The 26,255-nt window shown below is 37.4% G+C and overlaps 1 protein-coding gene across 3 annotated transcripts; it reads right to left on the bottom strand.

The window, feature by feature from the left end:
* Positions 1-1,382: 1,382 nt before the first annotated feature.
* LOC110452686 (5'-AMP-activated protein kinase subunit beta-2-like) lies at positions 1,383-25,946 on the bottom strand. 3 transcript variants are annotated; one of them, XM_021501339.1, is made up of 7 exons: positions 25,425-25,946; positions 24,089-24,243; positions 15,320-15,413; positions 8,306-8,423; positions 5,853-5,986; positions 5,487-5,555; positions 1,383-2,753 (listed from the first exon to the last, which is right to left on the bottom strand). In XM_021501339.1, the coding sequence occupies exons 1-7, from the start codon at positions 25,551-25,553 to the stop codon at positions 2,676-2,678; spliced, it is 777 nt and encodes a 258-aa protein (XP_021357014.1). In that variant the 5' UTR covers positions 25,554-25,946; the 3' UTR covers positions 1,383-2,675. The 3 variants fall into 3 exon arrangements, with proteins under 3 accessions (XP_021357014.1, XP_021357015.1, XP_021357013.1); XM_021501340.1 differs by lacking the exons at positions 15,320-15,413; positions 25,425-25,946 and adding exons at positions 13,743-13,836; positions 24,917-25,304 and having other exon boundaries at positions 1,385-2,753; XM_021501338.1 differs by lacking the exon at positions 15,320-15,413 and adding an exon at positions 13,743-13,836 and having other exon boundaries at positions 1,390-2,753; positions 25,425-25,945.
* Between the last annotated feature and the right edge of the window lie 309 nt (positions 25,947-26,255).

Below are 26,255 nucleotides of genomic sequence, written 5' to 3'. Positions count from 1 at the left end.
GTATCATAACACAGGTATCTAGAGTAGGCGATACATGTATCATAACACAGGTATCTAGAGTAGGAGATACATGTATCATAACACAGGTATCTAGAGTAGGAGATACATGTATCTAGAGTAAGAGATACAGGTATCATAAACAGGATATAGGTATCTAGAGTAGGAGATACAGGTATCATACACAGGATACGAGCATCTAGAGTAGGAGATACATGTATCTAGAGTAAGAGATACAGGTATCTAGAGTAGGAGATACAGGTATCATACACAGGATAAAGGTATCTAGAGTAGGAGATACAGGTATCATACACAGGATATAGGTATCTAGAGTAAGAGATACAGGTATCATACACAGGATACGAGTATTTAGAGTAGGAGATACAGGTATCATACACAGGATACGAGTATTTAGAGTAGGAGATACAGGTATCATACACAGGATACAGGTATCTAGAGTAATAGATACAGGTAACTAGAGTAGGAGATACAGGTATCATACACAGGATACAGGAATCTAGAGTAGGAGATACAGGTATCATACACAGGATACAGGAATCTAGAGTAGGAGATACAGGTATCATAACACAGGTATCTAGAGTAGGAGATACATGTATCATAACACAGGTATCTAGAGTAGGAGATACATGTATCATACACAGGATACAGGTATCTAGAGTAATAGATACAGGTATCTAGAGTAGGAGATACAGGTATCTAGAGTAAGAGATACAGGTATCTAGAGTAAGAGATACAGGTATCTAGAGTAAGAGATACAGGTATCATACACAGGATACGAGTATGTAGAGTAGGAGATACAGGTATCATACACAGGATACGAGTATTTAGAGTAGGAGATACAGGTATCATACACAGGATACAGGTATCTAGAGGAGGAGATACAGGTATCATACACAGGATACAGGTATCTAGAGTAATAGATACAGGTATCTAGAGTAGGAGATACAGGTATGATACACAGGATACAGGTATCTAGAGTAGGAGATACAGGTATCATACCAAGGATACAGGTATATAGAGTAGGAGATACAGGTATCATACACAGGATACAGGTATCTAGAGTAATAGATACAGGTATCTAGAGTAGGAGATACAGGTATCATACACAGGATACAGGTAATTAGAGTAGGAGATACGGGTATCTGGAACATGACTTGTAGCTGGTGATATCATCAGACTAGCCATCCAATTTTTCACTAGGTAGCCCTGTAAGTGATATAACACACTTCGGAACAAATGTATATTGCTGAATTCAAATACATTGAGGAAATCTCAACCAATTTTGTGATTTTCTGGAGGTATGATCAGGTATAACAGGATACTTTTCTTATCCACTTAAATTACCAAACCATTAACACTAAATCAACGATAGACATTTACTGAGGGTTGAATATTTGGGGTGTTACCTCCTTACAACACCTATAGTCTTATGACAACAGTGTCGAATAAAACTGAGCCTTCACAACAGCTTCTGTCTAATAATGACAGGAAAGTAGGATGATCACATAAATGTTGATATGAAATTTTAAGTTATTGCACGTTTGGTTAATTCTGTTTCTTATGTAGGGTAAGCTTTTAATAGAATTACCCAGAAAGATTGATCTTCTCATAAAAAATTTGGATGCAACTAAAGCATGTCAGGAAAAAAACAAGTTTTAAAAACATTACACAATCTTTATGAAATGAAAGTTGAAATTCCTACTTCTATCACAGTATGTCAGCTTGAACAAATTAAAACATGGCCTTGGTTGATAAGTCTGTTTATTATAACATTACCACAGTATGTACCCAATACACCTCACACTGACTACCAAACGTTCCACAGGATCACAGTACTCCTTGAACATTATGTACCGATACATCTCTCTTTACTATAGTGGAAACAACTTCCACTCAACTTGTGTGTTCTGTGTTGCAATGCAATACAACAGAATGTTCCCCCCTTACAGTAATTAATTGTACATTATAGGAAGCTTTAACAAGGAATTACAGTGATTGATGTACAATGCGTTCCCCCTTACAGTAATTAATTTGTACATAGGAAGCTTTAACAAGGAATTACAGTGATTGATGTACAATGCGTTCCCCCTTACAGTAATTAATTGTACATAGGAAGCTTTAACAACACATTACAGTGATTGATGTACAATGCTGCACTTGGTTTTGATATCATTTCTATCTGCCATTGAGATCCTACATAAATAAGATTTTTGATGCGACTCTGCTCCGTCATATCATATCAGATGATAAAGAACATATTCACAAGCCCAGTTAACACTGTTGTTAGTCTGTCTCTATACACAACTATTTACAATTTACAAATACAACCCTATTATATACATATTTATATCACATTCGTCTTTTAAACAAAATAAAACCGCAACTCTCTCTCTCTCTCTTTTTTGCAAATTCTTACTCATTCTTACAACATCTCTGCTCATACACACACTCAAATAATAATATATATTTGCACAACTAGCACTCCAGTTTACTTGGTCTAAGCTATTTACAGAACGCCTGTCTATAATCAGACAGTGAGTCACCTAACATATCAGTCCTCATCCTCTTCGATTCCTTGGTTTATAAAATATTCCTAAAATGGCTGTAAATCTGAGCCAGACACAATTAATTAAACTATACACAGAAGTGTGGCGGTGCTAGATTGGTTTGTATAGTAGTGTAGTCACATACTTTTTCCTGAATCTATGAGTACCACTCAGCACCATCACGCCATCCTGTAATAAAACAAAATACATACTAATTCATCATCACATACAGTTACTGTCAACGTAAAGGCTTATTTTGTTTAGAGCACAAAAAGGAATTAAAAACTTACTTTGCGAGCTTTGGAAAATGTGTGTTTCCTTTGTCAAGCAAAGAGTGTAAATGACTGATGCCTCGAATCTGACATGGGGTTATATAGAATAGCAGCTAAGGGTAAACATGTTACTCATTCCCCAACTGCCTGCTGTATTAGAGCGCTATTTGATGAAATGTCTCTATGATTTTTGACAGCTGACTTAACTGATTCAGCACTCTGCAGCTTAGCGAGTTGTTTTCAGCGGTTTAGAGTTGAGACATCAGTCATTTACGCTCTTTGCTGAATGTTGGAAACAAGATGTTTTCAAAAGCTCGTAAATAAGTTTTCAATTCCTGTTTGTGTTCAAAACAAACGTAGCCTTAATTATTCATATCAAACTTAGTAATCTTATTCCGAATGCTTTAAACATATCTTCACATGAGCTACTATACCTGGTAAATATATTCTGTGGTTATGATATTTGAGCAATTTTCATGCTAAATTGAATGTGTGAAAAATCTCATTTGTACTTAATCATGGCAACTGCTAAAATTACTGTCTTTCTGTAAGTTAGAGACAGCTTTAGAAACTAAAATAGAACCGGCCTCTTATGTCAATAAGGTAGATTTAATTAAACTAGAACTGTAAGATAAATGCTAACTAATACTCCCCACTCGTATATAAACTAGAACTGTAAGCTAAATGCTAACTAATACTCCCCACTCGTATATAAACCAGAACTGTAAGCTAAAGGCTTATTACTAATGCAAAGCATTGCAAAGCAATCCATAGTCTCCCACCAGTAATGTTTTCTTTATTGACCGAGCTGTACACTTACTTAGTAGTCCTAGTAGTTAAGGAAGAGATGCCAGGTCAAAGATTTTTATCAAAGGGCCATAACTCCTTAAAAAGGGCCGAAATGAAGAAATACTACCCTGATGCACGACATCAGGGCGTAATAATTACCATTAAACTTTCATTGAAACTGGCACAGTCCTTTTGGAGAAGTTGAACGGGCAAGCATTTTTCAACTAAGGGCAATAACTCCCTAAAAAAGGGTCAGAATGAAAAAATAATACCTTTATGCACAACTTCAGGTGGCAGTTATCGTATCTGGAAATTTTCATTGAAATTGATCCATAACTTTAGAAGAAATTGTCCGACAAAAAAAATCAAGATTTTTTAAACAAGGGCCTATTACTTTGTAAACAAGAGGCCCGGAGGGCCTGTATCGCTCACCTGGATAATAAAGCAATCATGGGAAAATATTCTTATTACATAAAATACCACCAATGGTTTAGAAGAAGAAGGATTTTGAATGATTTCATCTGCAAATTCCGCTATTGGGCCCCATAACTCTGCACCCAGAGGGGCCACTCCCTCAATTTATACAATTTTTTTCCCCTTCACCTAAGGATGCTCCAAGTCAAATGTGGATGAAATCCCTCCAATGTTACAGAGAAAAAAGGATTTTGAAGACTGAAACCTCAAATTCCCCTATTGAGCCCCACAACTCTGCACCCAGAGGGACTATACCCTCCATTTATACAAAACTTTGTCTCCTTTGCCAAAGGATACTCCAGGTCAAATGTGGATAAAAAATCCCTCCAATGGTATAGAAGGAGAAGGACTTTAAAGATTTTAACCTCAAATTCCCCGTTTGTGCCCTGTAGCTCTGCATCCAGAGGGGCCACAGTGCAGATGGGCCACACCTAATGTTTATACAAAGTAAAGTCACCTTTGCCCAAAGATGCTCCAGGCAAAATTAGGATAAATCCCTCAAACGGTACAGAAGGAGAAGGATTTTTAAGATTTAAACCTAAAATTCCCCTTTTGAGCCTGCCCTTCTGCACCAAATGGGGTCACACCCACTATTTATACAAAACAGAATCATCTTGGCCCAAGACTGCTTAATAACAAATTGAAATCCCTTTATCCCTATGGTAGGAGAAGAGTGTCAAAGATTTTACCTCTATTTCCCCTATTTTACCCCGCCCCTCTGCCCCCAGGGGGGTCCAAACTCACCGTTGATACAAAATTGAGTCCCATTGCCCCCAAGGATGCTCCAGACCAAATTGGGACGAAATCCCTTAATCCCTTTGGTAGGAAAAGGATTTTAAAGGTTTTACCTCTATTTCCCCTATTGGAACCACCCCTCTGCCTCGAAGGGGATCCCTTCCAAGGATGCAACAGACTAAATTAGGATAAAATTCCTTTATCCCTACGAAAGAAGAAGGCATTTCAAGATTTTACCTCTACTTCCCCTATTGGTCCCTGCCTCTCTGCCCCCAGGGGGGCCACATCCACAGGTTATACAAAACTGAGTCCCCTTGCAAGAAGGATTCTCTAGAACCAATTGGGATAAAATCCCTTCATCCGTTCAGAACTAGAAGTGTTTTAAAGGAAAAGTTGATGTACAGAAGGACGACGCACCATGGCATAAGCTAAAAAGGGTCAGAATGAAAAAATAATACCTGGATGCACAAATTCAGGTGGTAGTTATGATATCTGGAAAGTTCCGTTGAAATTGGTCCATTACTTTAGAAGGAGTTGTCCGGACAAACTTTTTCTACAGAATGACAGACTGACAGACGGAAGGACAAGCTGATTCCAGTGTACTCCCCTTATTTTGTTCAGGGAGTATAACAAGTTGTCTACATGTACCTACCTTTATTGATAATGCATAAAGATGGTTTAACATCACATGGTTTGGTTCAGGCAGAAGGGAAGGCTCACACTGTAAACAAGAAATAGAAACATTGATGCTTACACAAGAAATGGTACGGAGGAACATGTGATCCACTTGACAATTAAATATAACCTAGGGCAGGTGATGAGGTTGTACATCAAGGGGCTTTTACAGGTCACGGCTGAAAAGGGTATGACTCAAATAGCTGTCGTCCCCTTATTGGTACATATATTACCTAGCTGATTACGTAGTATGGGGGTCTATGGCTAGGCAAATGTATAGGTTGTGTGTCACTTTTGCCCGAGTGCTTGTTGAGAGTGACAGGTCTACAGGGGATGTACTTACATGAGCCGGTGTGTCCTTGTTAAGTATGACCTGGAGCAGGTGAGGAGGTAGTATAGGGGGCCCACTATGTTTTTCTCCTGGTCGTCGCGGGGGCACCTCCTGTCCATACTCACTTTGTGGACCATTGATGTCAACTGAAGGGTAAACAGAAATGTAGACACTAAATTGATTTCTTTGGTATGAAGGTAATTGTAGTGATAGGCCACCAAATACAAAAATATTTCACACTTCTAAATACGTAATGCAAGCTAGAAGTAGAGTTCAAGACATTAACAAGAGGCCCATGGGCCGAAACGAGTCCTACAGTATTTATTTTTGTTGTTGAATTATGTACCAATTTGAGTTCAAAAAAGTTAAGTATAACGTTAATTCAAGTTTGTCAGGACCATTAGCTGATCATTCCTAGACCGACTTTCAGTTAAATAGGCCTATTAGAACTTGTTTTAAAGTTTGAAATACTTTTTTCAAAATGACAGCCATGGCGGCCATATTGAATTTCTGATCGACCCGAAAAATAACAACACTTTGTCAGGACCATGAGTCGATCATTCCTACAAAGTTTCAGTTCAATCGGCCCAGTAGAACATGACTTTTAAGTTTGAAATAGTTTTTCAAAATGGCGGCCGTGTCGGCCATATTGGATCTCTGATCAACCCGAAAAATAACAACACATTGTCAAGACCATGAGTCGATCATTCCTACAAAGTTTCAGTTCAATCGGCCCAGTAGAACATGACTTTTAAGTTTGAAATAGTTTTTCAAAATGGCGGCCGTGGCGGCCATATTGGATTTCTGATAATCCCGAAAATAACAACACTTTGTCAGGGAGATGTAAGTAACCTTCCCATGAAATATTAATGAAATCCCTTCGCCAGCATTTCAGCTTAAGTTGAAAATGTAAAATTTGGATGGACGACAGACGACGACGGACGAAGACGGAAAGCAACAGGTCACTTGAGCTAAAGCTCAGGTGACCTAAACATACAACTATCACATATCATAAATATTTACAAAGGTTACACTGCGTCTGCATCAATTTTACATGTGTTTGACCAATATCTTCGTAGACCACACAGAATCCAATTTTATAAAAGTTACACAGAATCCCAATCCAATATCTTGATCTGTGTACCACAAACACCTACATCGGTTATGTCTGTGTACCACAAACACCTACATCGGTTACGACTGTGTACCACAAACGCCTACCACAAACACCTACCACAAACACCTACATCGGTTACGTCTGTGTATCACAAACACCTAAATCGGTTATGTCTGTGTACCACAAACACCTACATCGGTTATGTCTGTGTACCACAAACACCTACATCGATTATGTCTGTGTACCACAAACACCTACCACAAACACCTACATCGGTTACGTCTGTACCACAAACACCTAAATCGGTTACGCCTGTGTACCACAAACACCTACATCAGTTACGTCTGTTTACCACAAACACCTACATCGGTTACGTCTGTGTACCACAAACACCTACATCAGTTACGTCTGTATACCACAAACACCTACATCGGTTACGTCTGTGTATCACAAACACCTACATCGGTTACGCCTGTGAACCACAAACACCTACATCGGTTACGCCTGTGTCCCACAAACACCTACATCAGTTACGTCTGTGTACCACAAACCCCTACATCGGTTACGCCTGTGTACCATAAACACCTACATCGGTTACGCCTGTGAACCACAAACACCTACATCGGTTACGTCTATGTACCACAAACACCTACATCGGTTACGTCTGTACAACACACACCTAAATCGGTTACGCCTGTGTACCACAAACCCCTACATCAGTTACGTCTGTTTACCACAAACACCTACATCAGTTACGTCTGTGTATCACAAACACCTACATCGGTTACGCCTTTGTACCACAAACACCTACATCAGTTACGTCTGCGTATCACAAACACCTACATCAGTTACGTCTGTGTATCACAAACACCTACATCAGTTACGTCTGTATACCACAAACACCTACATCGGTTATGCCTGTGTACCACAAACACCTACATCAGTTACGTCTGTGTATCACAAACACCTACATCAGTTACGTCTGTATACCACAAACACCTACATCGGTTATGTCTGTGTACCACAAACACCTACATCGGTTACGCCTGTGTACCACAAACAACTACATCGGTTACGTCTGTGTACCACAAACACCTACATCGGTTACGTCTGTGTACCACAAACACCTACATCGGTTATGCCTGTGTACCACAAACACCTACATCGGTTACGCCTTAGTACCACAAACACCTACATCGGTTACGCCTGTGTACCACAAACACCTACATCGGTTACGCCTGTGTATCACAGACACCTACATCGGTTACGCCTGTGTACCACAAACACCTACATCGGTTACGCCTGTGTACCACAAACACCTACATCGGTTACATCGTTGTATACTTACGTCGTTTGGCACTGTTGGTGTTTTTGCTATCCAGTGCTAATGCTTCAAACACTTCAAAATCTGATTTTTTCACGTTGACTATATTGTTCAATGTCCCGACAGTATTTTCTATAGTAGGCTGAAACATAAGGTTCACATTAGTTACGTACATCAGTGAAATCTTAAGACATGTAACAACTAAAAGCATGGCTTATTTCCACGATCTCCACACTCAGCAAAGACCACCTATTCAATTTTTATTTATTAATTTATTTATATACTGTATACCAAATGACAGCAATCAATATCATAATAGGAATAATGACTTAGGTGGATATTTTGTTTTTCATTAACTCTTTATAAAGATATGTTCTTTAACTATAAAATACAAGTTCAGTTTGTTTGTAAAGGTCATTTTATCTTAAATCCTATTAACTCATTTTAACTCTTCCAATTCAAAGGGTGGAATAGTTCATTATGAAATTTCAGGGGTGAATGAGTTAACGATACTTCATCCAGATACAAACAAATACAACAGCAAAGACTGGTCTATACAGCACTACAGCTGAGTAGTGATCAAATGTTAGATCAGTACACTGGCACATTCAACTCCATAACGGATACTATTACAACATATCTGCCAAGTTCTCAACAATGAAATCAAGGTTAGAGATGGTCAAAAAGTTAGGCCAAGCCTGCTATTAAATAGATGCACGAAATTTCAGTAATACTTTTTAATGTCAATTTTTTTAGTATGGCATTTACACTATTATTATTTTATTCTTAATATACTTGTATGTCTTCCCCAGTATTTTAAAAGCTCAACTTTTAAAAAGATGATTTTCAAACACTTTCAATATTGGAATAAGGAATGCAAATTCATGATGTTCAAAAATAAACGACAATCTACACTGGTCAGGGAGAACATCTTCAGGTTGACCTGCACAAATGTTGGTGATTTGGCAGGTATGTAATAATAAGCTTCATTTATGAGGAAAAAATAGGCAAATTTATCTTTTAATCAGTGCCGTATAAACATCGACCTAGTTTAAAATATTATACAAGTTTTGTTGGCTACTACAAAAAGTTTATAAAAAATCATTCTTGTCTATCTGTTGACATTAAGTACTAGATTGATCTTATAACAATCCTTCTGTTCACAGATGTGACATGCACAAGAGTCTGTGTTGGTCAACAGGTACACCTTGTACAGGATCATGTCGGGTATGAATTTAAGTAAAGCATGGTAACTTCATAGCATTAGCAAACATATGTAATATATATATATATGAAAAAAAGATGAAGCCATCCCATAACATATATATGAAAAAAGATTAAGCGATCCGATAATTTTTGAAAGCATTGATAAACCCTGTTTATAACACAAAGTGTTAGGAAAGTTGAGAGAAAAACCAGGAGGTACATGTATGTAGTACCACAAGTTGTCTCCCTTCCCCTGTAATCTATCTCCATGTTTCCAAGGATGGAAATTAAACCTTGCTTTTTATATCTCATTGAGACCAACATATTATCTATTTTCCCAGGCCCAATATATACTTAAACCACTAATTAGCATAACTTGTTTTGGCGGCAACTTCTGACATCTGAGTGACATACTCTACACAGATCTTGAAGTACATTAAATTTCCTTCAAAGAAATGGTAATTGTTTATGATATGCAAAGTAGATCAACCATATATAAGATATTATTTTCAAAAAGCTACGTCTCACAGCACTGATGGTATACCAGTATAAAATGTGGAAAAGAACGTACTGCATAAATAATATCACCGCTGTGGAACGGACACATGCACACAGCTGAGGTTATCTCCCTTAGTATTACAGCTGCAATGCTGATCGCCAGCTGTGATTACATCAATGCATAGTACGAAATTCATTTGACCCCAATTTTCTTTTTTCTATATACACAGCTAAAAACATTTACAACCAAATGTTAACGTCTGGTAGCTGTCAGGCTGACCTTAAAAACAGTTCTATGTGTAACACTGTTCCATTTAAGGAATGGGGTCAAGTAAGGGATGCAGATATCCAGCATTTATGTATGGTACAAGATAACATGAAGTGTACTACGCACAGGGGTTTGTAACCCTAGTCTGTGCTTTATTTATAAAAATATTGGTATGGTACAGGGATGACATATAGTGTACTATGCTACAGTAGTAGTTTATAACCCTAGTCTGTACTTATGTTACATTATACAGGGATAACATATAGTGAACTACGCTACAGTTGCGGTTTATAACTTAGCCTGTACTTATGTTACATTATACAGGGATGACATATAGTGTACTATGCTACAGTAGTGGTTTATAACCTAGCCTGTACTTATGTTACATTATACAGGGATGACATATAGTGTACTATGCTACAGTAGTGGTTTATAACCTAGCCTGTACTTATGTTACATTATACAGGGATGACATATAGTGTACTACGCTACAGTAGTGGTTTATAACCCTAGCCTGTACTTATGTTACATTATACAGGGATGATATATAGTGTACTACGCTACAGTAGTGGTGTATAACCTAGCCTGTACTTATGTTACATTATACAGGGATGACATATAGTGTACTACGCTACAGTAGTGGTTTATAACCTAGCCTGTACTTATGTTACATTATACAGGGATAACATATAGTGTACTATGCTACAGTAGTGGTTTATAACCTAGCCTGTACTTATGTTACATTATACAAGGATGATATATAGTGTACTACGCTACAGTAGTGGTGTATAACCTAGCCTGTACTTATGTTACATTATACAAGGATGATATATAGTGTACTACGCTACAGTAGTGGTTTATAACCCTAGCCTGTACTTATGTTACATTATACAGGGATAACATATAGTGTACTACGCTACAGTACAGGTGTTTATAGCCCTAGCCTGTACTTATGTTACATAATATAGGGATAACATATAGTGTGCTACGCTACAGAAGTGGTTTATAACCTAGCATGTACTTATGTTACATAATACAGGGATAACATATAGTGTACTATGCTACAGTAGTGGTTTATAACCTAGCCTGTACTTATGTTACATTATAAAGAGATAACATATAGTGTACTACGCTACAGTAGTGGTTTATAACCTAGCCTGTACTTATGTTACATTATACAGGGATGACATATAGTATACTACGCTACAGTTGTGGTTTATAACCTAGCCTGTACTTATGTTACATTATACGGGATAAAATATAGTGTACTACGCTACAGAAGTGGTTTATAGCCCTAGCCTGTACTTATGGTGTATAACCTAGCCTGTACTTATGTTACATTATACGGGATAACATATAGTGTACTACGCTACAGAAGTGGTTTATAGCCCTAGCCTGTACTTATGTTACATAATTCAGGGATAACATATAGTGTACTACGCTACAGTAGTGGTTTATAACCTAGCCTGTACTTATGTTACATAATACAGGGATAACATATAGTGTACTACGCTACAGTAGTGGTTTATAACCTAGCCTGTACTTATGTTACATTATACAGGGATAACATATAGTGTACTACGCTACAGTAGTGGTTTATAACCTAGCCTGTACTTATGTTACATTATACAGGGATAACATATAGTGTACTACGCTACAGTAGTGGTTTATAACCTAGCCTGTACTTATGTTACATTATACAGGGATAACATATAGTGTACTACGCTACAGTAGTGGTTTATAACCTAGCCTGTACTTATGTTACATTATACAGGGATAACATATAGTGTACTACGCTACAGTAGTGGTTTATAACCTAGCCTGTACTTATGTTACATTATACAGGGATAACATATAGTGTACTACGCTACAGTAGTGGTTTATAACCTAGCCTGTACTTATGTTACATTATACAGGGATAACATATAGTGTACTACGCTACAGTAGTGGTTTATAACCTAGCCTGTACTTATGTTACATTATACAGGGATAACATATAGTGTACTACGCTACAGTAGTGGTTTATAACCTAGCCTGTACTTATGTTACATTATACAGGGATAACATATAGTGTACTACGCTACAGTAGTGGTTTATAACCTAGCCTGTACTTATGTTACATTATACAGGGATAACATATAGTGTACTACGCTACAGTAGTGGTTTATAACCTAGCCTGTACTTATGTTACATTATACAGGGATAACATATAGTGTACTACGCTACAGTAGTGGTTTATAACCTAGCCTGTACTTATGTTACATTATACAGGGATAACATATAGTGTACTACGCTACAGTAGTGGTTTATAACCTAGCCTGTACTTATGTTACATTATACAGGGATAACATATAGTGTACTACGCTACAGTAGTGGTTTATAACCTAGCCTGTACTTATGTTACATTATACAGGGATAACATATAGTGTACTACGCTACAGTAGTGGTTTATAACCTAGCCTGTACTTATGTTACATTATACAGGGATAACATATAGTGTACTACGCTACAGTAGTGGTTTATAACCTAGCCTGTACTTATGTTACATTATACAGGGATAACATATAGTGTACTACGCTACAGTAGTGGTTTATAACCTAGCCTGTACTTATGTTACATTATACAGGGATAACATATAGTGTACTACGCTACAGTAGTGGTTTATAACCTAGCCTGTACTTATGTTACATTATACAGGGATAACATATAGTGTACTACGCTACAGTAGTGGTTTATAACCTAGCCTGTACTTATGTTACATTATACAGGGATAACATATAGTGTACTACGCTACAGTAGTGGTTTATAACCTAGCCTGTACTTATGTTACATTATACAGGGATAACATATAGTGTACTACGCTACAGTAGTGGTTTATAACCTAGCCTGTACTTATGTTACATTATACAGGGATAACATATAGTGTACTACGCTACAGTAGTGGTTTATAACCTAGCCTGTACTTATGTTACATTATACAGGGATAACATATAGTGTACTACGCTACAGTAGTGGTTTATAACCTAGCCTGTACTTATGTTACATTATACAGGGATAACATATAGTGTACTACGCTACAGTAGTGGTTTATAACCTAGCCTGTACTTATGTTACATTATACAGGGATAACATATAGTGTACTACGCTACAGTAGTGGTTTATAACCTAGCCTGTACTTATGTTACATTATACAGGGATAACATATAGTGTACTACGCTACAGTAGTGGTTTATAACCTAGCCTGTACTTATGTTACATTATACAGGGATAACATATAGTGTACTACGCTACAGTAGTGGTTTATAACCTAGCCTGTACTTATGTTACATTATACAGGGATAACATATAGTGTGCCGGGGCTTTAAGTTGGCAATGCTACAAGTGGTTACATTCTACATTCCGAGGACGATCCAAGTGACCCTTTATAGACTGTTACTCAGTCTGTGTGCTGTACATATACAGTTACAACACAAGGGGACATAACTCTACCTCCTCACCGCCGTGTATCCACTGCCCATCCACATGAAATTTATATTGATGCTCCCCCTCTGGCAGATCTAAAATCGTGATAAAGTTCCCATGGCTGAAAAACAGTGAAAGAGGTCCAAACATAAAACAAGGCCATAGCTGGTCTGTGTGTGTATGATTAGCATGCACACCAACACCAAACACGACTATAATTAGTGCAAGGTTAACTCTAAAGCATGGGAAACAATGACTGGCATGATGGCAGAAGCATAATTTCCACAAACCTTGGATACAAATAATTGTAGTGAGACAGGAGATAACTACGAAACATACCTTTTGATTCAATTAAAATGTATTAAAATATTAAGGTGAATCTGAATCTTAAAGTCCATACCAGGAATAAGACACTATAGCACATAAAAGGAAACAATATAATACTTGGTAAGTTTTTAAAGAAAAGCCAAAAAAATAAAACTAACACCCAATGAGTGTCAATTTATATAATTACAACACAGATAGATATTTAGAATAGGTACCTTATTTATTTTTACTTTCTGTCAAGTTTCTGTTTCGTGATAAAATGACAGGTCAGTTTAAAATACCAGTACAATGGTAGCTAGCTAGTATGATCACATACGTTACTAAATACCAGTACAATGGTAGCTAGCTAGTATGATCTTATACGTTACTAAATACTAGTACAATGGTAGCTAGCCAGTATGATCTCATACGTTACTAAATACCAGTACAATGGTGGCTAGCCAGTATGATCTCATATGTTACTAAATACCAGTACAATGGTAGCTAGCTAGTATGATCTCATATGTTACTGTCTTATACAGTATGTGATTTAAAAGTACAAGCTGAATCGTGTGTTATTTCCTGTGCCACTTGAGTACTTAGTAAACATAGCTGTACAACATTCACAGTGGTCTCTATCTGTCAACATTGTACTGACAGCAAAACCTCATAATATCATTGTCAATACATAGCACAAGGTTCACTACAGAATGTTGTATAAACATAACACCAGTAGTTGCTCATTGCTTTCCTGTCAGTACATAATGGTGACTGGGAGAGAAAATCAGCTAGTGTTAGGAGGGATGGTAACTGGGAGAGAAAATCAGTTAGTGTTAGGAGGGATGGTAACTGGGAGAGAAAATCAGCTAGTGTTAGGAGGGATGGTAACTGCATGCTCTACAATAAAACACAGCAGACAAATCTCGTTCTGTGTTCACAGCAGGACACCTGTTCATCTAGCCTGGCCATTTTGTTTGTAAGTAAGCAATCTGTTTTTGAGGATACTTAGCACTGGAAAAATCCTTCTCCTTACTCCAGTAATTAGATACATGTACTTTTGCATGTAATAAAACTATTACTTGGTACATGTACATAACACATTCCTTTTTGTCCTAGATTGTCACAGACATGTACTGAATGGGCCACAAAACCTTATAATTAGTAGATACATAAATACGGAACAATAGACAAAATGTTGGATAATGAGTATCTGTAGGATCTCTGTGACCTGGTGTTATAATAAACCGTGAGAGGAACAGGAGTCCTGCTACGTACACAGTTGTACAAAGGTGGAGTACCTCATTCTGGCTATGTACCCATTGACCATCAACAAAAAACTTATATTGATGATCTCCTTCCTCTAAATTCACCATAGCAAAAAAATCACCATGGCTGAAATCATAATACAATATACATTTAAAGTGACATTTACTACTAGATTACTGGTGTTTAGTCACTAATCACTGATCACTAGTAGTAAGTGAAATTCATGGCCATCTGTTCACTAGAAATAAGTAAAAGGTCATGGCCATCTGTTCACTAGTAATAAATAAAAAGATCATGACCGTCTGTTCACTAGGAATTATTAAAGGTCAGGGCCATCTGATCACTAGTATTTAGTAACAGGTCAAGGCCATCTGATCACTAATAATAAGTAAAAGGTCATGGCCATCTGATCACTAGTATTTAGTAACAGGTCATGGCAATCTGATCACTAGTTATAAGTAAAAGGTCATGGCCATCTGATCACTAGTAATAAGTTTAAGGTCATGGCCATCTGATCACTAGTAATAAGTAAAAGGGCATGGCCATCTGATCACTAGTAATAAGTAAAAGAGGCCATGGCCGTCTGTTCACTAGTAATAGGTAAAAGATCATGGCCGTCTGATCATTGGTAATAAGTAAAAGGTCATGGCTATCTGATCACTAGTAATAAGTAAAAGGTCAAGGCCATCTGATCACTAGTAATAAGTAAAAGGGCATGGCCATTTGATCCCTAGTAATAAGTAAAAGAGGCCATGGCCGTCTGTTCCCTAGTAATAAGTAAAAGGTCATGGCCATCCGATCACTAGTAATAAGTAAAAGATCACGGCCATCTGATCACTAGTAATAAGTAAAAGATCATGGTCGTCTGATCATTGGTAATAAGTAAAAGGTCATGGTCATCTGATCACTAGTAATAAGTAAAAGATCATGGCCATCTGATCACTAGTATTTAGTAAAAGGTCATTGCCATCTGATCACTAGTATTTAGTAACAGGTCATGGCGATCTGATCACTTATATTTAGTAACAGGTCATGGCCATCTGATCCCCAGTAATAAAAAAAGGTCATGGCCTTCTGTTCACTAGTAATTATTAGAGGTCATGGCCATCTTATCACTAGTAATAAAAAAAGATCATGGCCGTCTGATCATTGGTAATAGGTAAAAGGTCATGGTCATCTGAACACTAGTAATAAGTAAAAGATCACGGCCATCTGATCACTGGTAATAAGTAAAAGATCACGGCCATCTGATCGCTAGTAATAAGTAAAAGATCATGGTCGTCTGATCATTGGTAATAGGTAAAAGGTCATGGTCATCTGAACACTAGTAATAAGTAAAAGATCATGGTCGTCTGATCATTGGGAATAAGTAAAAGGTCATGGTCATCTGAACACTAGTAATAAGTAAAAGATCACGGCCATCTGATCGCTAGTAATAAGTAAAAGATCATGGCCATCTGTTCACTAGTAATAAGTAAAAGATCATGGCCATCTGTTCACTAGTAATAACAAGAGGCCCATGGGCCTTAGCGGTCACCTGAGTTATATCATAGGTACTGGTAGCTTTATTTTATTGTTTAGATGTGATGTGGAAATCAGCATGTAAACTAAGTGAAATACAATACTTGTCCTGTCATCAATGGATAAGAATTTGAAAATATTGGTAAATGTTCCCTTTGGGGCCCTGCCCTAGCCCCTGGGGATGGGGCAGGAATCCTAATTTTACAAAGTAAAACTCTCATTTACCCAAGATGATTCTGACTAAGTTTGAGCAATTTTCTGCTGAAAATGGATAAAATATATACCGAAAAGTGTTATTTCCCTATATAAACTATAGTAAAATCACTAGTATTTAGTAACAGGCCATGGCCATCTGATCACTAGCAATAAGTAAAAGGTCATGGCCATATGATCACTAGTAATAAAAAATGAGGCCATGGCCGTCTGTTCACTAGTAATTCTTAGAGGTCATGGCCATCTTATCACTAGTAATAAAAAAAAGATCATGGTCATCTGATCACTAGTAATAAGGAAAAGAGGCCATGGCCGTCCGTTCACTAGTAATTATTAGAGCCTTCCATCTATGAAGAGTATCTGATTCTACCATATCTGGGTCTTGAGAAGAAGATTTTTGAAATATTGAGTAATTTTCCCTTAGGGGCCCCGCCCTGGCTCCAGGGGTCGGGGTAGGATTCTCAATTTTGCAATTTGAAACCATCTACCTCCAAGGATAATTCTCACCAAGTAAAAATAATTTCCTACAGAAAGTTGTCAAAATATACCCAAAAGTGTTATTTCCCTATATAAACTATAGTAAAATCACTAGTATTTAGTAACAGGTCATGGCAATCTGCTCACTAGTAATAAGTAAAAGATCACGGCCATCTGATCGCTAGTAATAAGTAAAAGATCATGGTCGTCTGATGATTGGTAATAAGTAAAAGGTCTTGGCCATCTGATCACTAGTAATATAAAAAAGAGGCCATGGCCATCTGTTCACTTATAATTATTAAAGGTGAGGACAATCTGATCACTAGTATTTAGTAACAGGTCATTGCAATCTGATCACTAGTAATAAGAAAAAGGTCATGGACATCTGATCACTAGTAATAAGAAAAAGGTCATGGACATCTGATCACTAGTAATATAAAAAGAGGCCATGGCCGTCCGTTCACTAGTAATTATTAGAGGTCATAGTCATCTGATCACTAGTAATATAAAAAAAGAGGCCATGGCCGTCTGTTCACTAGTAATAAGTAAAAGGTTATGGCCATCTGATCACTAGCAATAAACAAGAGGCCCAAGGGCCTTAGCGGTCACCTGAGTTATATCATAGGTACTGGTAGCTTTATTTTATTGTTTAGATGTGATGTGGAAATCAGCATGTAAACTAAGTGAAATACAATACTTGTCCTGTCATCAATGGATAAGAATTTGAAAATATTGGTAAATGTTCCCTTTGGGGCCCTGCCCTAGCCCCTGGGGATGGGGCAGGAATCCTAATTTTACAAAGTAAAACTCTCATTTACCCAAGATGATTCTGACTAAGTTTGAGTAATTTTCTGCTGAAAATGGATAAAATATATACCGAAAAGTGTTATTTCCCTATATAAACTATAGTAAACTTTCCCCCCTCCCCAAGGGAGAACGGGTAGCTCGGGGGTCCTGTAATTTACAATTTAAGTAAAGCCCCTGATGATCTTTCTTTCCACGCAGAGAAAATGAGTGTAGTACCTCTGAGTCTGGAGGAGAAGATTTTTGAAATATTGATTAATTTTCCCTTTGGGGCCCCGCCCTGGCCCCAGGGGTCGGGGTAGGAATCCCAATTATACAATTTGAAACCATCTACCTCCAAGGATAATTCTCACAAAGTAAAAATAATTTCCTACAGAAAGTTGTCAAAATATACCCAAAAGTGTTATTTCCCTATATAAACTATAGTAAACATTACCCCCCCCCCAAGGGAGAACGGATAGCGCGGGGGTCCTGAAATTTACAATTTAAGAATAGCCCCTGATGATCTTTCTTTCCACGCAGAGAAAATGAGTGTAGTACCTCTGAGTCTGGAGGAGAAGATTTTTGAAATATTGAGTAATTTTCCCTTAGGGGCCCCGCCCTGGCTCCAGGGGTCGGGGTAGGATTCTCAATTTTGCAATTTGAAACCATCTACCTCCAAGGATAATTCTCACAAAGTAAAAATAATTTCCTACAGAAAGTTGTCAAAATATACCCAAAAGTGTTATTTCCCTATATAACGGCCATCTGATCACTAGTATTTAGTAAAAGGTCATTGCCATCTGATCACTAGTATTTAGTAACAGGTCATGGCGATCTGATCATTAACATTAAGTAAAAGGTCATGGCCATTTGTTCACTAGTAATTATTAGTGGACATGGCCATCTGATCACTAGGAATAAGTAAAAGAGGCCATGGCCGTCCGTTCACTAGTAATTATTAGAGGTCAGGGCAATCTGATCCCTAGTATTTAGTAACAGGTCATGGCAATCTGGGCACTAGTAATAAGTAAAAGGTTATGGCCATCTGATCACTAGGAATAAGTAAAAGAGGCCATGGCCGTCCGTTCACTAGTAATTATTAGAGGTCATGGCCATCTGATCCCCAGTAATAAAAAAAGGTCATGGCCTTCTGTTCACTAGTAATTATTAGAGCCTTCCATCTATGAAGAGTATCTGATTCTACCATATCTGGGTCTTGAGAAGAAGATTTTTGAAATTTCAGTCAATTCAACCCTTTTTGGCCCCACCCATCAGCCCCTGGGGGTCAGTCAGGGCTGATATGTATGCGCTTATTATCAAACTGCTACCTAATACTGATAATGCTAACCCAAATTGAATTACTTCCAATGGAAATTAAACAAATGTTGGTCCAAAATGTGATTTCCCTATATAAACTATAGTAAAATCACTAGTATTTAGTAACAGGTCATGGCGATCTGATCATTAACATTAAGTAAAAGGTCATGGCCATCTGATCACTAGTAATAAAAAAGGAGGCCATGGCCGTCTGTTCACTAGTAATTATTAGAGGTCATGGCCATCTGATCACTAGTAATAAAAAAAGGTCATGGCCATCTGTTCACTAGTAATTATTAGAGGTCAGGGCAATCTGATCACTAGTATTTAGTAACAGGTCATGGCGATCTGATCACTTATATTAAGTAAAAGGTCATGGCCATCTGATCGCTAGTAATTAATAAAAGGTCATGGCCATCTGATTGCTAGTAATTAGTAAAAGTTCATGGCCATTTGTTCACTGTTAACTATAAGAGGTCAGGGCCATCTGATCACTAGTATTTAATAAAAAGTCATGGCCATCTGATTGCTAGTAATTAGTAAAAGGTCATGGCCATCTGTTCACTAATAATTATTAGAGGTCAGGGCCATCTGATCACTAGTTTTTAGTAAAAGGTCATGGCCATCTGATCGCTAATAATAAGTAAAAGGTCATGGCCATCTGATTGCTAGTAATAAAAAAAAGATCATGGTCATCTGATCACTAGTAATAAAAAAAAGACCATGGCCATCTGATCACTAGTAATAAAAAAAGATCATTGCCATCTGATCACTAGTAATTAGTAAAAGGTCATGGCCATCAGATCACTAGTAATAAAAAAAAGGTCATGGCCATCTGATCACTAGTAATAAAAAAAAATATCATGGCCATCTGTTCACTAGTAATAAGTAAAAGGTCATGGCCATCTGATCACTAATAATAAGTAAAAGGTCATGGCCATCTGATCACTAGTAATAAAACAAGAGGCCCAAAGGGCCTGTAAGGGCCTGTATCGCCCACCTGAATGTGTTTAAAATAATTGGTATGAAGTAAAGATATAGCACTCAATGGTAGGTGCTGTAAGGACATATGAATTTTCAGAAAGAACCATCCAGTACTTGAGATATAGCGAGAACAAACTTCAAACAGAGCCCCACCCCTATGGCTCTAGGGGGGTCATACCCACTGTTTATACAAAATTAAGTCTCCTTGGCCCAAGGATGCTCCAGACTAAATAAGGATAAAATTCCTTAATCCCGATGGTCGAAGAAGGATTTTAAAGGTTTCACCTCTAATTCCCCTATTAGGCCCCGCCTCTCTGCTTCCAGGGGGTTTAGACACACCGTTTATACAAAATTGGTTCCCCTTCACCCAAGGAGGCTTCATACCAAATTTGGACAAAATCCTGTCATTAGTACAGAAGAAGGTTTTTGAAGAATTTGCTATGTTTTCCCTAATGGGCCCGCCAATCTGCCCCCAGGGGGGCCACACTCACTGATTATACAAAATTTAGTTCATTTTGCCCAAGATTCTCCAGACCAAATTGGGAAGAAATCTCTTCATCCCTATGGTAGAAGAAGGATTTTAAAGATTTACCTCTTTTTCGCCTATTAGGCCCCATCCTTCTGCCCCTTGGAGATGNTCGAAGAAGGATTTAAAAAAGTTTTACCTCTATTTCCCCTATTGGGACCGCCCCTCAGGTCCAAGGGGGGGCGGGGGGCGGCACACCCAGCATTTATACTAAATGTGTTCCCCTTTACCCATGGATACTCCTCACAAAATATGGACCAAATTCTTTCATTCCGACAGAATAAGAAGGATTTTAAAGAATAATTTGCTATGTTTCCCCTATTGGGCCCACCCCTAAGGCCCCTGGGGGGCCAGACCCACGGTTTATACATATTGGTTCCTCTTCACCCCAGGATACTTCAGACCAAATATGGACCAAATTCTTTTCATTCCTACAGAAGGAGAAGGATTTTAAAGACTAATTTGCTATGTTTCCCCTATTGGACCTTGCCCCTCAAGCCCCTGGAGGGCCAGACCCACGCTTTATACAAAATTGGTTCCCCTTCACCCAAGAATGCTTCAGACCAAATATGGACCAAATCCTTTCATTCCTACAGAATGGGAAGGATTTTAAAGAATTTACTTTGTTTCTCCTATTGGGCCCCGCCCCTCAGGCCCCTGGGGGGCCAGACCCACTGTTTATAAAAAATTGGTTCCCCTTCACCCAAGGATGATTCAGACTTAATATGGAACAAATCCTTTCATACCTGCAGAAGAAGAAGGATTCAAAAGAATTTGCTATATTTCCCCTATTGGGCCCCGCCCCTCAGCCGCCTGGGGGTCCAGACCCATTATATATACAAAATTTGTTCCCCTTCCCCCAAAGATGCTTCTGACCAAATTTGGTCAAAATCTACTGACCTGTTCAGGACAAGTAGCATTTTAAAGGAAAAGTTGACGGACGGACGAAGGATGCTGCGCCATGGCAAAAGCTCACTTGCTCTCGGGCAGGTAAGCTTAAAAGGAGATCATGGCCATCTGATCACTAATAATTATTAGAGGTCAGGGCAATCTGATCACTAGTATTTAGTAACAGGTCATGGCAATCTGATCACTAGTAATAAGTAAAAGGTCATGGCCATCTGATCACTAGTAATAAAAAAAGAGGCCATGGCCGTCTGTTCACTAGTAATTATTAGAGGTCATGGTCATCTGATCACTAGTAATAAAAAAAAGGTCATGGCCATCTGTTCACTAGTAATTATTAGAGGTCAGGGCAATCTGATCACTAGTATTTAGTAACAGGTCATGGCAATCTGATCACTAGTAATAAGTAAAAGGTCATGGCCATCTGATTGCTAGTAATTAGTTAAAGGTCATGGCCATCTGATCACAAGTAATTAGTAAAGGTCATGGCCATCTGGTCACAAGTAATTAATAAAGGTCATGGCCATCTGATCACTAGTATTTAATAAAAAGTCATGGCCATCTGATTGCTTGTAATTAGTAAAAGGTCATGGCCATCTGATTGCTAGTAATTAGTAAAAGGTCATGGCCATCTGATTGCTAGTAATAAAAAAAAGGTCATGGCCGTCTGATCTCAAGTAATTAGTAAATGGCATGGTCATCTGATCACTATTAATGAGTAAAGGTCAAGATGTAATTTTTGTCTATTTTTGATCTAGTAAAACATACAAGTTTGGACGGATAGCAAATACACAATATAATAACCATATCAAATCATGAAAGAGACCATTCTCGAAAGTAATTCTATGCATGGAATGGAATTTGGACATTTTTTCAAGATGGATCCCTTNCCTTTGTTACAGTGCAATAGCTATAGCAATAGGGGGGGGGGGGAGAAACTCACACCGTAATAACTAACACAAAAGGAAGATGATTTTTTGAAATTATAATATACATTATATGGACATTTTATCATTAAACCAGTAAAGAATGAATAGTAATTAGCTATGAAAGCCATGCAGCAACTTATTACTTGCAAGTAATCATCAACATTAACAATATTTTAACATCAATTTTTTAATGTGTTCATCATCATGGGCATATGTAACACAATATATCTATATCTAGTGGTATAAATACCCTATGTATAGTATTACACAAATCTCCAGTCGAACATTAAAGACAGGGATCTGACATTTGACATCTACGACCCAAACTTGGGAGATGGAATATCTAAGCCACAAAAAATGTAGGGCACATGAAATGCACATATAGTTGTTATGTATGCCTTAATTATATAAGGTTTCTACAAATGACCTTTTAGGTATGACCTTTCAGTGATGGGACCTTGAAAAGATATTTAGGACTAGTCTAAAAAAAGTTTACAAGAATACACTGTCACACGTGCACATGGCCCCTATTTTATATGTCATGACGAGAGATCTTTTACTTAACTTAATTCCACAAGAGTCTGTCCCTTTTCGTCATTGGTAATATTTTCAATGCAACATTTTCACAAAATTGGAAAAATATGTTGTTTTTTCATAAAACATAATAATACAAAAAAAAAACATAAATGTTTATCAATGTATTTTCAATATAAAATTTGAATAGTTTTCATTTGTGATAAAATAAATAAATTTGTGCCTTCCAGGTTTTTTTTATTTGGGAAAATGTGTCTTGATTTTGGGATAAGCTTTTTTAGGGTTTACAGAAAAATTCACTGACAAAAGAAATGATTAATATACTTGTCCATTTTATGGCTTACTGATGCAAATGAACTTGTATAGAAACAATAGATTTTACATTACCTTGAATTTCTTAATTCTGATCCAGAAATTTGTACTTTTAACAAATATATCTATAGATATGTTCACATAATAGGTATATTCAACAATTCATATAAACTTTAATAAACATCAGCTATTAAATAGGTTATCAGCACAAAATTATTTTTTAACTTTAATCGATTTAGAAATGCGTAAAGTTACACTTATTGTAGTTAATAGAGAAGCCACACCGGCTGAAGTACCTTTTGGCGAGCGGTATCTTTTGCCGCCACTGATTGAACGTTCCTGATATGTACACTTCCTTGCCCCCGCCTTCCCATTTGAACACTGTAGGTAATAACTTCTCTTTAAGATTCTCAGGGTCGCCCTGACTTTGTGTAGTGGCAGCTCTTGCTCTCTGAAATGTAAAACTTTGCATTTATATATATATATTTAAAATAATAATATACAAACAGGTCAAATTTACATAAATGTAAGTCCTTGTGTGCTGTAGTGTGTATATTTGGTATTGATTTTCATATTAGGTCATAAAATGAATGTTATGGTTCCTGTTACGGCCAAAAAAAGTTCAGTTCTCATTAACAGATGGGTTTTTTTTCCAGTCAAAGGAAATCTTGAATTTGTCTGACAGCATTAAATGTATATTATGGTTTTTACTCTTACTTTTTTTAAATCCTCACAAAAGACACTATAAAAACACATTCTTTGATTTCATGTTACAGAGATAAGGTTTCAAGATTGTTGTGCGCATTTGCCACATTTTCAACCATCTTATGATCATTACTGTAGAGATGGTTACTGTTTTGGTCATTATTAGAACACTCACTGGCTGATAGTCAATTTTAGATGTCATTTATCATTATATGTAGAAATCAGAAGTGAAGGTCAAGGATTTGAAAAAAATAATAGATGTACAGACAGTAAAAATAGTACAATCTATTCTCCAAAATGTGTTTTTTATCAAATGATGAACTCTCAAATAAATATAATAAATGAACTTGTCAATACACAAACGGTAACATGTATGAAGGTCCACTACTTAGTCTCCATCTTGTTGTTCTTTGTCTTACCACTCCATCATTATACAGACTTTCATTCACTTCCACCTCAAATGCCCTGGCATCATGTAAGTCCTGTAGGAAATGTTCCATTTCTCCGTGCATAAACATGATTACTGTGGCAAGGTGCAGAAGAACCTAAAAAATGTTTCCCTGTCGATTTCGGATGTCGAAAGTGTAAACAGCTTTTGACCTCGTGCCAGAATTATCGACTAAGCAGCAGCGACAACATAAATAAAACTATACCATACCACTTGCGTTGTCATAAGAGACACACATTTTCACATTAGCTTATTATATATTGGTTAAACAAACATGTTGACTTTAAGGACAACTGAGAGAGAGAGGACAGAACACCTCGAAATTAGTACACGCATGCATGTAAACAATTGCTAAATATTCAGATCCTTTTAAGATGACCTTGACCTTTAAGCCATCACGAAAGGTCTTTATTCAGAAATAAGCTGACGGTGTGCATGAAAAAAAGACGGATATTTTCTACCAACCCATCAATACCTACCCGAAAGTTTGGTGGAAGGACATCTGGTGGGTCAAATGATCCTGAATCGTTCATATATCGACCAGCTGTTAACGATGGGCCCATATCATCTCCAGACGCATGGCGACCCTTCGGAGTCGTATTTCCCATATTTTCACAGGATTTATAATGAGATCGGTCGGCGTAATTGAAGTAGAAGAATGTTGAATAGAAGTATGAAGTTTTTTTTAGAAATAAGCGGCTATAAAGAAGAAGAATTCAGTCGAAAAGATGCAGGCAGTGACGTCGCCAGCTCGGCAGGTTCAACTGAATGGCATGTGCGTGGACTATTTACACGTCAAAACAAACAGACATCAATCAAAAGAACAATTCAATTATCCCCTACTTTAACAGTATAATGTTTTAAGAGTAAACTATGTCATTCTGCCCCTGACTTCCATTCCGGTCAAACATATATCAATTAATGGATCGCGAGGTGAACGAAGCGGTCTGCAAAGGTAAACAAACATGGAGGATGATCAACTCCATTTGCGCATGACAAATTGAATCCTGGGACTCGGCGAAACTAAATTTTGGTACGTAAACCGTGAGGGAATTTCGGATTTCGGATTGTTCACAGTTACAACAATTATTTCAATACATTTTATTGAAATAACTACCAACCAAATCAATAAGTGCTTAGCCAGCAAAAGTTATAGGAAATTACAAAATATATTTGCACCGTTGGCTTAATCATTCATTCAGGCGCAGCTTTAAGAATTAGTGATCAAGTCGAGGATTAACATAAATCCGATTAATAATCATGGAAGCCGCGTTATCGCTATCTATGATTTTATTCTTTGATTCACGAAA

The sequence above is a fragment of the Mizuhopecten yessoensis genome, unplaced genomic scaffold (genome assembly GCF_002113885.1).
Source record: "Mizuhopecten yessoensis strain PY_sf001 unplaced genomic scaffold, ASM211388v2 scaffold6805, whole genome shotgun sequence".
Lineage (NCBI taxonomy): Eukaryota > Metazoa > Mollusca > Bivalvia > Pectinida > Pectinidae > Mizuhopecten > Mizuhopecten yessoensis.
This window is presented reverse-complemented; position numbering and strand designations above follow the sequence as displayed.